The sequence below is a fragment of the Pyxicephalus adspersus genome, chromosome 5 (genome assembly GCF_032062135.1).
Source record: "Pyxicephalus adspersus chromosome 5, UCB_Pads_2.0, whole genome shotgun sequence".
Taxonomy (NCBI): Eukaryota; Metazoa; Chordata; class Amphibia; order Anura; family Pyxicephalidae; genus Pyxicephalus; species Pyxicephalus adspersus.
In genome coordinates, this window is record NC_092862.1 from 135,856,438 (window position 1) to 135,868,942 (window position 12,505).

Genomic DNA, 12,505 nt, shown 5'->3' on the forward strand with positions numbered 1-12,505 from the left:
GGAGGATGTGATATCTCTATATGACAGATATCTGTCTGGGGGTCTAACATTAACCCCACCATGGTCTAGTGTCTGAGTCTACCCACAACCTACCCCCAGATAGGCACCTAACATTCACCTTCCAGGTGGCAGAATTTGATGAATAGGTTATTTTGATTCCCACCACAATGGAGGATTTATAAGCAGCCACGACTACTGAGTTCCTTACACACATCACATTTATACAATGCAGATATGAATGCAGCATCACAAAGCCTGGGCTCCATCTGGATCATTTCACCCCAACACTTCCAAGAACTGATGTGATTTACAGCTTCCAGTAAAACCCTGCAATCCCCTATCAGTGCTGAGCAGCCATAACAGTGCTGTACACTGACTATAACAAACACAAGTCTATCAGGAGAACTGAAAGTAAAATACACGCACCTCTCTGCTTCACTGTATCACCAATGCTTCCTCCACGCTGAGTCTGAAACCGGAAATTCCTGTGGTGTCACTACCTTTGCATTCCCCCATTAGAAAATAGTGCACTCTTTAAAGACGTCCGACAGATACACAGATTATTTACATAGTTCCGTGTGCTTTTTTTGCCAGTGCAGAAAGCCATAGCTGTTTTCCTAATGTTTTACTAGTGCTTAGTGTGATCTTTGTGATTCTAAACAATGCAGTGATATCAGAATTGTTTATCTGCATGCTTGTTCCAGGTTGGGGATAAGGTGTTAAAGCCATTGAATCAGAATATGAACCTGCCACATTTCTGAGGGCATGCTGGGAATTGCACAGTTCCACCTCATACAGTTTTCTGGTAGTAGGGCATTCTGGATCTTGTAGTACCACGTTGGGGGTTACAGCCAGAGAATGATGTCAGTCCCAGCTTTCGCTGCATCATGTGACATCAGGATATGCCGTCACGTGATTCGCCTGACGTCATCCAGCACCAAATAAATTAGGATTTCTGGTTGGCCAATCAGAGCATCAGCATGTGAATGGGGGTGGGGTTGTACAGGGAGCACGGGGTTATCGTAAACTCCACCCCCCGGAAGTCATTCCAGTCACAGTGATACAAAGTGTCAGCTGTGATCTCCAAATCTCCGCACTGACAATGGCCGAGTCCATGCTGCAGCCCCTCCGTGCACCGAGCCTGCTCCTCCTCAGCCTGGCTGTGGTATGGGGGACCCCGAGCGCCACTCAGACTCCAGCGCCTCTGTCCATACGTAAGAACCGGGGCTGGGATATAGAGCCATAAGCTGGGCAATGTTTATATCTGGGAGCTCTGTGCTAACCATCCAGTTTTCATGCCATTTGGTATCTTGCAGTCCTCTTGCTATTGATTTGTAAGTATGGTGGACGGTGATTGTGCCCCCCCCATGTGTCTCTTCTATTATCTGCCCCTTTCCGCCCCTTTGTTTTAGGATGAATTATTGGCAGGTGTGCGGGTTTGGTGTATTGCTATGTAGGGTGGGTGCAGGAGAGGTGCGGGCCACCCCATTCATTGCTCTGCAGAACTTTGTAGTCTTCTTTTTGCTTCCACTAAGGAGGGAACACAGCAGAGGTGAATGTACAGCTGTGGAGGGGACTGGGTCAGTAAACCTTGTGGAATAAATATTTGGATAAACCAATGCTGGGCAGGACCCACCACATAAACAAGTGGGCAGGAAGTTAGGAATCGTGTTGGGGTGAATCCAGGTTTGAAGTATCCAGGTCATCATAGTCACCAGGGACTGCCCATCAGATTCACCCTTACATGTATGCAAACCCATAATCTGTTTTCCAGATCATTTGGTATTTTGTCTCGCTGTATACAGATTTAATCATATATATTGTTTCTTTAAATCTGCATCAAGGTTCCTTATCTGTAGATCCTGCCAGGACAGTAGGTTATCTTTCAGGCTGACTACATTAGATTGCTATCTCTCTCCATCAGCAGCCGTGTTGTCAGCCTGCCAGGTGGACTCCTTCACTTGGCTGATGATCCCCAAAGTAAAGAAATGTATGCGGTCAACTGACCACACTCCTTCCAATTGTAGCGCCTGGCTTAGCGTTTGTCAGCCTGCAGCACAAAGTACTGGTATTGGCAGGATCTCCCGGTGGAAGAAGGTGAAAGTAAACAGGAGGTAGATGTTTTTGCTGAGAAAACATGCAAAGTCTGTTTTGTCATAAAACCTTTTCCCCAGCTCCTGAGGGCTTTTTGTTCTTAAGCTGGGTACACACGTGCAATTTTTGTCGTTGGAAAGGATCTTTCACGATCATTTCCAATGAAAAAAGACTACACGATGCATGAACGGTGCTGTACATACAGCACCGTTCTGCTCTATGGAGAGGGGAGGGGGAGAGCGACGGAGCAGCACCCTGCTGCGCGCTCTCCCCTTTCCCTTGCATTAGGATCGGTCGTCGTTCATCGTCCGTGGATCCGCCAGGACGGTCGTTCGGACGATGGACGACGCCGACTGTACACACGGCAGATTTTCGCCCGATATCTGGCCGATGCCGATTATCGGGCGATAAAAATCTGACGTGTGTACGCAGCTTTAGTGTTTTCAACACATGCTCCTTCCAATATGGAGCTTGGCATTATTCTGAGCATTGCTGAGAATTGCTCAACATACTGAAAGCAATGTAACTCCTTAAATTATCAGAGGCTTCCCAATGGCAGAAAAAGATTCCGGTGAAACCCAAAAGAGTCCGCAGCAGAGATGGCAGCTTTATGGGGTGCATAAGCTATAGAATCCTCAACCCTATTACCCCGGGCTGTCTGCGCACGCCTCTCCCACCGCACCTCTCTTATACTGGGTGGAAAGTGGTGAAGAACAAGACTTGAACTTTTATGTCTTTTTATAGACTCTCATTTCTAGGCCCAGCTCCATTCACCAGATTGCAAGAAATGATTTAGTGTAACTATTTTCTGTTCTTTACTTCCACCAGAGACTGATAAAAAAGCCACAAATATCCGCTTGAATAGACAACGGATGCTGGAAAAAGATCCTAAAATTCACCCGTGTATTAGATAAATCTGGGTATTCATCGTCTGTATAAAAAGTATATTTTTCCAGCACAGAAAATGTTCCCTCATATTGTATTCATCTGTAGCCCGGTGAGCAATGTCTTTATAACCCAGTGAAGCGAACAATCGCATGAGCCGAATTATCCTTTGTACCAATGTGATAAGTAACACCGAGGTTCTTGGTGATTATTATCCTGGCCGTTGTAGCCGGACAAAGACGTTGGCTGACAACAATAAAACAAAAAATGCAATTTATTTTCAAATTTATAAACTAGTTAAGCTTTCCAATTCAGAAAAAAGATGCTTCTTGACATCTTTTTATGTTCCACATAGATTAAAATAGTAACACATCATTGTTTAGACCTAACAATTGCTTGAAACCCTGAATCATGCTGTTTTCTGACATTGATTCAAAAAGTATCAGCTCTAGATTTACATGAAGCGTATTTGCACAACTGTTCTTTATGTGAAACCCTAATTATTTGGAATACACAAAAATAAATCAGTTCACACAAAGGAAAACGTGTGCAATTATTAGATACCAAATATGTGTAGCAACAGCAATGGCCCTGATTTATTAAATCTCAGAACTTAGAGGAGATACACTTTCATCAGTGAAGCTGGGTGATCCAGCAAACCTGAAATGGATCTGGTCTAAGATTGAAAAATTTTGCTAACAAACAGCAAATGACTTTTAAGAAATCCATTCCGGGTTTGCTGGATCACCTAAGTTCACTGATGAAAGTGTATCCTCTCCAGCCTTGGAGAGCTTTAATAAATCAGTCCCACTGTGTTTACCCATAAAATGAAACAAAACTGCTATACTCAAAATTGTCCAAAGCTGGGACTAGGAACCTTTGCAGCTCATCAGTTAAGTGTCAGCACTACTTGGGCAGTAGGAGCAGCCAAGAGCCTCCCAGGATGCATGTTGTAGGTAATCTCCCTTTTATTCAAAGTACAAATTTTCAGTTAAGGTCTACTTTAATAGTCCCAGTTATTACTCGAATTGTGGCATGTCCAGTGGTAACAAATATGTGACTTCTGATCACTGCTTACAAGTCAGTGCAAATCCTTTGTATGATAAAGGGTCAGGGGTATTGTTACTTTGTTTTTAAAATTAAGCACAACCAAAAGAAAATTCAAGCTAACAAGTACCCCCAAATATCAAGGTAGCCCATTATAACCCAACACCATTAAAATGTGACAGATCTGTTTCTCTTTTTTTAGTTTATTATTGGTTTGTATCCAAATATACCAAAACATTTGCTGTGTATCAGGAAGTTGGAAATTACACTGTCCTTTCCATGTGGCCTTATAACAAAAATGTATTTTCTGGTGATCTCATATTTGGTGATGACTGTCACATTCTTAGTGTTTTATGATTCATGATTATGTAAACAACAATGTTTTGTAGATTTAAAGAATATGCTGATCAACATTGCTCTTCCCATTTTAGTAAGTTAAATCTCATCAGAAGCATTTTGTTCTATCCAATAAGTGTGAAAGTTACAACACTTCTCTATATGGTGAAAAATAAAAATAGGAACACATCAATTTATAATTGTGTATATTTAGTTACTATTATATCACTCTCATGATTAATGATTTTGTTTCTGGGTGGTTGGATTCATTAAAAATTAAGATCCAGCCATGAGGTTGCTAATCCTATCCTCTTCTCCTCCTCAAATTCCAAATCTCCTGACATATTTCTAACTGTTAATACCACGGTTATTGGTCCCTTTCCTAAGACACGTTGTCTTGGCATCACCTTTGATTCTGCCCTTTCCTTTACCCCCCATATTCAAAACAATTAGAGGTCCTGTCACTTTCACTTGTGCAACATCTCCAAAATCTGCCCCTACCTGTCCCCAGAGACCACCAAACTCCTTGTACACGCTCTTATCTCTCGTCTGAACTACTGTAACCTCCTCCTCTCTGCTATTCCACTAACACGACTCTCTCCTCTACAATCTATTATGAATGCTGCAGCCAGACTCGTTCATCCTTCCCTCCGCTCCTCTTCCTCTGCATCTCTTTGTAGTTCTCTTCACTAGCTTCCATTTCACCATGAAATTCAAGCTCCTGTGCTTTGCCTTCAAATCCCTCCACAGTTCTTGTCCCACTTACCTTTCTGACCTGATAGAAAAATACTCCCCCTAGCCGCTCTCTTTACTCCTCCATAACTTCCTCACTAATAACCTCATCACATTCATGGCTCCAAGCCTTTTATAGAGCTGCGTCAACTCTCTGGAATGGTCTTCCTCATCCTATTCATCTTGCTCCTACCTTCTGCTCCTTTAAAAGAACACTCAAAACCCATTTTTTTTTTTAAACTTGCCTCCCCGTCTTCTTTTGTCTCCTAAACTCTCCCTACCTCCACATGTACATATCCCCCCCGTCCCCCCCTATTTTGTGTTACTTCCCCCTCCTCCTAGATTGTAAGCTCTTTGGGCAAGGGTCCTCTCCTCCCCCCGTGTCACTTTCTGTATCTGTCTGTCATTTGCAACCCCAGTGTACAGCGAGGTTATCAGCAACTCTTTGTAGTTCTCTTCATTGGCTTCCATTTCACCTTTGAATCAAATTTAAACTCCTGTGCTTTGTCTTCAAATTTCTTTACAGCTCTTGTCCACTTACCTTTCTGCCCTCATAGACTTTTACACCCCTAGCCACTCTCCTCTCTCCTCCAATGACCTACTAATGATTCCTCACTCATAACCTTCTCACAGGCAAGGCTACAAGACTTTTCTAGAGCTGCACCGACTCTCTGGAATGGTCTTCTTCGTCCTATTCTGCTTGCTCCTCCTTTCTGCTCATTGAAAAGAGCCCTCAAAACCCATCATTTCAAACTTGCCTACCCATCTGTCTCTCAAAGCCTCACTACTTCCCACCACTATATATCTCCCCTACTATTGTGTGATACTTCCTCCACCTCCTAGATTGTAAGCTCTTTGGGGTAGGGTCCTCTCCTCCCACTGTCTGTATCTGTCTGTCATTTGCAACCCCTATTTAATGTACAGCGCTGCATAATCTGTTGGCGCTATATAAATCCTGTTTAATAATAATTAAGTATTTTTTGGTGCAATGTTCTATGAATTAGGGATGTGTTCTAATTAATTAGGGTTTTTAATGTTGCTTATTAATGTGTGAAAATATATGTAAATAGAACTATTGCTATGTGTGGACCCACCTAAAAGTTGGAGATTCCCAATAATCCAGCAGCCTGGGCTTTGCTCATTGCAGTGTTCTGTCTGACTTAGCAAGGGGCATGTTGGACCTTCCTGGGGTAACAACTACTTCCAAATAGGGAGCAAAGATCCTTTTCTGCAGCCTGCTGGTATAAAACAGTTTTTTCTACTTGACCTAGGACTTTTTAAGGGAAACTTGTAGGAAATTGAAAGACTTTTCATGTTTCTGATTCACCTTGAATGTTCTAAGCTTAATTAAAGTAAAAGTAAGTTAGGCTTTAGTACCCTAAATCTCAAATTTGAACTTGCAGTTTTCAAAAACAATTGAGAGGAGATGGAAGAGCCGAGCACCATCATTACTTCTGCTACTGTCCCTTTTATATCATTATGCTTATTGCTAAATAAGGCCTGAGCTATGGAAACTTTTATAGTCCCTATGCATAATAAAGCAACAGGTTCAATTACTACTTCCCCTCGTATTCCCCTTCCACCTCAGGCAAGGTATTCTCTCACTGGGTGCCCAGTCTTTCACCTAATATAAACTCCAAGCAGATTCACTTAGAGCTTACACCAAGCTTTTCTCCTCTTGTAAGGGCAAATAGAGAGAGACCCTCTGAAGCAATGCAATCAGATCATGGCCGGTTGCAGAGTACAGTCACTATACACTGTTTTCTACCTCGCACGGGAGTTAGGTCCCAAGTTTATTAATAGATCATTTTGACTTGGTCATTTTAAAAGTAGCTGGCAAGCCAAAAAAGTGTGGGGCACCCCTGTCTTAGATTGTAAGTTCTTCTGGGCAGGGTCCTTGTGTCACACTCTGTATCTGTTTGTTTGTCATCTGCAACCCCTATTTAAAGTACAGCTCTGCGTGATATGTTGGCGCTATATAAATTGTGTTTAATATTAATTCCACCCCCCACCCTTCCCAATCAACATCAGTGTTCTCCCCAGCCCCTTTTAGCTAGGTGCACTTTTCAGTAACCACCCGGCTGTTTTTGGGTGGTTACTAAAGCGTTGGGTCACAATACAGAGGCTGCCACCCGCCTACAGCTTTTTCCTACTCAGCCTAGAATAATTTCTGGGTTGAACACTGAACATGCTAAAAACTAAATTTTTATTTTTCATTGTATGACTATTTTAGATTTTATATCACTGAGTTTCTGCTCCCTAATGGAATTCCTAAAAATATAATGGAACCTTGCCTCTGTACGTGTCTTAAAGCGGAACTAAATCCTACAGGGCTCTGCCATCTTTCTTTCTTCACTTCCCCCTTGCAATCTCGATTGGCCAGGTCGGGATGATGGGAGTTCATTCCCGGTACAGGCAGAAGTAATGGTCCATATTAGGCTTCCTGGATCTGCCACCATGATTGAATTGGGGGAAATCTAGAGAGCGGTAGGGATAGATTGGGGGACAGTAAAGCTGGGCAAAAGGGGATAGATGATGCTGGTTATTCCCGAGTCACATCAGGTGGGCTTATTATTATTATACAGTATTTATATAGCGCCATCATATTATGCAGCACTGTACAAAGTTGATAGTCATATGACTAACTGTTCCTCAAAGGAGCTTGCAATCATATGACTATGGGAAGGGCATTAGTCATTAATGTAGTCTAAGGTCAATTCTAAGGGGAAGCCAATTAACCTAACTGCATGTTTTTGGGATGTGGGAGAAAACTGGAGTACCCGTAGGAAACCCACGCAGACACGGGAGAACCTGCAAATTATTAAACGGGGATGTATATAGTGCCAACATATTACACAGCGCTGTACATTAAATATGGGTTCCAAATGACAGACAGATAAAGACAGTGACACAGGAGGAGGAGAGGACCCTGCCCCCAAGAGCTTACAATCTAGGAGGTGAGGGAAGTATCACACAATAGAAGAGGGGTGTGGAATGGTGGGAAGTAGTGAGGGTTTAAGAGACAGAAGGGGAAGGGTAGGTGAGTTTAGAAAGATGGGTTTTAAGCGCTCTTTCATTGAGCAGAAAGTAGGAGGAAGCTGAATAGGGTGAGGAAAATTATTCGGTACAGCTTTAGAGAAGTCTTGGAGCCATGCATGTGACGAGGTTATGAGTGAAGAAGTCATTAGTAGGTCATTGAAGGAGCAAAGAGGGCGGCTAGGGCAGTATTTTTCTATCAGGTCAGAGGGACATTAACTGTGGAGGGGTTTTGAAGGCAAAGCACCATAATAATTGTGCAGTGAACCAGGCAACTAGCACACAGAAGGATGAACTTGTAGGAAGTTGGTGTCTTATGGCACCATACCAGCAAATGGGGAGGTTCTTCTTTGCCTATTACAATACATATTAATGTCATTAGAAGAAATTACATGGTCATTGCTTCTACCTTGCTTAGGGGCACAATCTGTCATAAAGCAAAACCTAAAAATTTTTTGTCCCTATACCGCCGTGGGCACCCTCTTTTTCTTGATTTGTTTTTTTTTTTTTTTTGTCCATCTTGATTGGCGGGGCCGGGAAGAAGTAACTCCTGTGCAGGTGCATGCAAGTTTGGGTGCTAGCATCTGCCTGGAAAGCCAGTGTTGCTGAATTTTCCTGCAACCATTGATGAGTTGTGCATGGGCAGCTCTGTGGTTTTTTTTTTGTCCGTTTCGCTGAGCGATCAGGCAGGTAAGAATGCTTATTGCAGAAGGTGCATTGCCCGTCCCCTATCTGCAAAAAAGCCCTTCCTCATCACACATTTTCTACATGTACCTATACTGTCATGGGTGGGGCCATCTCCTTCCTTTTTCTTTTTCTTGATTCTATTTCCAGCCACCTTCATGGTTTGGGCTGGAAGACATGCCATGCACACACTTGAGTACTGCAAGCGAAGATGTAATGTGCAGCTCAGTGAATTATTTCAGAGGAGACAGTACAGAGAGTGATTATTGCAGGACATCACCCTGCCTAATGCCAAATTTTTAAAAGTGGAACTTTATTTCTGCTTTATTACATCTTTGAAGCATAATATGTTTTTCTGCTGTCTGTGTTTCTTCAGAGAAGAATGTCCCTCACTTCCTTTTATGGTGGAACTTTTTACACCTGATCTGTCACTAGGGTTGCCTTCTTTTGGTTCATGAAAACTGGAGGAGGGGGTGCAGCTGGTAAAAAGTTAAAATGACTCCATAGCTATGCCTAATCCAGTGTGGCTTAGTCACTATAAACATAAAACACAAATAAAATAATCTCAACGAATGCAATTCTTGCAGGATTTAATCATGTGGTTGAACTGAGGCACAGTCTTTGAAGGTTAACGGGGTTATTGTTTTGTTAGAAATCAAAGACTCATACAGTGGGCCTCTTTATTACTGGATAAGTTCAATGCTTCCCTTGCATTATTTCTCTATATCCCAGCAGCTGACATACTTCTCTCCAATGGGGGGTAACATGACAGGCCCATAACATTCCTGTGATCGATGTAGGGCTGTCGGTTTGGCATTGTACCCAATATCATCAGAAAACTGTGACTTGTTTGGTGGGAAAGAGAATTGGCTTTAACAATTGGTCCTGCTAGAGTGGGGAATTAAAGAATTAGACCGTTCTATCACCTTATTATTCATCAGTTGGGCAGAATGAATATTTAGGTTCAGATTTAAAGCTCCAACAAATATAGAATATTTTTTGTTCAGGACCCCGGTGCAAGGATTCAGTCTTCAGTTATTTTCTGATTGTGAAATGAGATCAAAGGTTTCTCCCCAGGGCAGCAAGTCACTAGTGTTAATGATAACCTCATAGAGATTAATACACTTCCCCCTTTTTTTTTTTCTTTTTTTTACCAAGTTAATGTGTTCTGTTCAATCTGCATCCCCACTTTCTCATCGCTTCTATGTTATGAGGAGAAATCTTCCCAGAAGGAAACAATAAGTCCAACCATTAGCCCCAATTTTTCCAAATTTGTTTAGGGCTCAAGTTGGGTTTTAAAAATGTAACAGCAGAAAATAACACAATGATAAGGGAGGAAGTAGAAAATAGGAAGCACTACAACATATCTTTCTAATATAATATCATTTTTATATATTATCACAGTTCTTTAAACTTGGGCTATGTGCACGTCTGCTAATTCGTATCTGACATTTGTGCAGTGGTTGCCTGCATGTACAAGGAGTTTGGTGGTCTCAGGGGACAGGTAGGGGTGGATTTGGGAGATGTTGCGTAGATGAAAGTGACAGGACCTGGAAATGTTCTGAATATGAGGGTTAAATGAGAGGGCAGAATCAAAGGTGACGCCAAGATAACATGCCTGAGGGGAGGGCCGAATAACAGTGTTGTTAACAGTTACCGTATTTTTCGCCCTATAAGACGCTCCGGAATATAAGACGCACCCAATTTTAAAGGAGGAAACTCTAGAAAAAAAAGATTCTGAAAGATTATTCCCCTTCTGATCTCTTATGTGCCATTCATACCGGTATTCCCCTTCTGATCACTCATGTGCCATTCAAATTCCCTTGCTGATCACTCTGTGTCATTCAAAATTCCTTTCTGATCATTCTGTCATTCAAATTCCCCTTCTGATCACTCTGTGCTTTTTTTCCACTGTACAGCAGTTAGGACAGGGAACAGCAGGTGGCGCTGTGCCGGCTTCTTTCGCTCTGCTTTACAGACAGGAGAAGACACGTGCTGCTGCCAGAGAGAAGAGGAGACAGACACTGCTGCAGCCAGAGACACACGCAGGATCGGGTATCGGGTGAGTATATTATTTTAGTTATTTTATCACACCTTTGTCGTATAGGACGCACTAACTTTTCCCCCCCCAGTTTTGGGGAAGAAAAAGTGTGTCTTATACTGCAAAAAATACAGTAGATATATGTCAGGGGGTTCATTCGTATTTCTAGGGGGGATGATGATGAGTTCTGTTTTATCCAGGTTGAGGTTCATAATCGGTCAGACATCCATGATGAGATGGCTGACAGGCAGCATGAGACCTTATCCAGGACTGAGGGAGACAAGTCAGGGGTGGACAGATAGATTTGAGTGTCATCAGCATATAGATGGAGACTGACCCTTGGGGAACACCAACAGGGAGGAGAGTGGGCGAGGAGGAGTTACCATTTAAAAAACTTGAAAGGAGCGGTCAGACAGATAGGAAGCAAATCAAGAGAGCGCAGTGTTCTACCAATGGAGCGCATGATTTGGATGAGAAGGGGAAGATTCTCATCCAAATCAGGAAAGATCTAGAAGAAGGAGGAGGGAAAAGTTGCCTTGTGACTTAGCTCTATGGAGGTCATTGGTCACCTAAGTAAGTCAAATTTACCTGAACATTTCCGCAGTGTGAAAATATCAGATTCAAACGCCTATATTTGATGTTTCCATTTCTCATAATGTGTAAGTACGCACTAGAAGTGTTTACAGACGTTACATTTTTCACCTTTTGTAAACAACGCACCAGACAGTGAATCTAAACTGCTGATAAATGCTTTAATTGTAAACTGCAAAGTGCTTGTACATTTTTATGGGTGATTATTGACATGGGTGATTAAATGCCTTTTTTTTTTACCATAAGCAGCGTTAATGTTCGTGTGTGCTGACTTTTTCTTCTTCTCTTTCTAGCATGCAGCTTCTACTCAGGGAAGACTTGTGAAGAATGTTTGAAGAATGTTACGGTGAGCATAGTCGAGGATCATTGATGATATTTGATTTATGACAAAGTCTGGCACACCTTTGGCTCATATTCCTCTATCCTGTGGGCACAATATCTTCCCACTTGTGGAGCTCCAGGTTTTTGCACCAGTCACATCCTAACATAGTACCAAGCTGAAGAAGGCATTTAGCCTGTGCTTAGAAGTTGAATAGTGGCCCGAACATGAAATTGTCAAGAATAAACTGTAATACAGTTAGTTCCCGGGTTACATAGGAGATAGGGACTGTGTGTTTGTTAAGTTTAATTTTTATATGTAAGTCGGAACATGTACATTATTTTAATTAATGCAGTTAGGACAGAAGTTTGTCTCAAGATTATTATTAGGGAAGCGTTGTGTCAGTTACTGTATAAAATCCTCACTGTGAGCTAATCACAAACAAAGCAAAAAAAACTGGAGCAAGCTGTGCCTTGATACACAAAAAGAAAGAACTGCAGAGTTTGTCTTGGTCATTAAAGAGTTACAAGGCAAAAGATTTCCTTTGCAAGTTATGCAACCTGCCTCCTCCTTTACAGGAACAATCAGGGAAGCCCTGTTTGTATCTTGGAGTTGTCTGTATTTTGGATGTCCTTAACTCAGGGGCTACTTGTATATTTCTGCTTCCCTACCTTAGGCAAGATGGCTATGGATAGAATATACTTAATAATGTCCCCTCCAAGGTCTTCATCCTCTGACGT

General features: G+C 42.2%; 1 protein-coding gene across 1 annotated transcript in view; it reads left to right on the forward strand.

Annotated features, from left to right (window-relative positions):
* Positions 1-1,030: 1,030 nt before the first annotated feature.
* Positions 1,031-12,505, forward strand: part of LOC140331637 (pituitary tumor-transforming gene 1 protein-interacting protein-like) — a gene marked incomplete in the record, with an annotated part of 53,820 nt that continues 42,345 nt past the window's right edge. Inside the window, 2 exon segments of the mRNA XM_072412820.1 lie at positions 1,031-1,214; positions 11,740-11,792. Coding sequence (XP_072268921.1) covers positions 1,103-1,214; positions 11,740-11,792 — 165 coding nt within the window.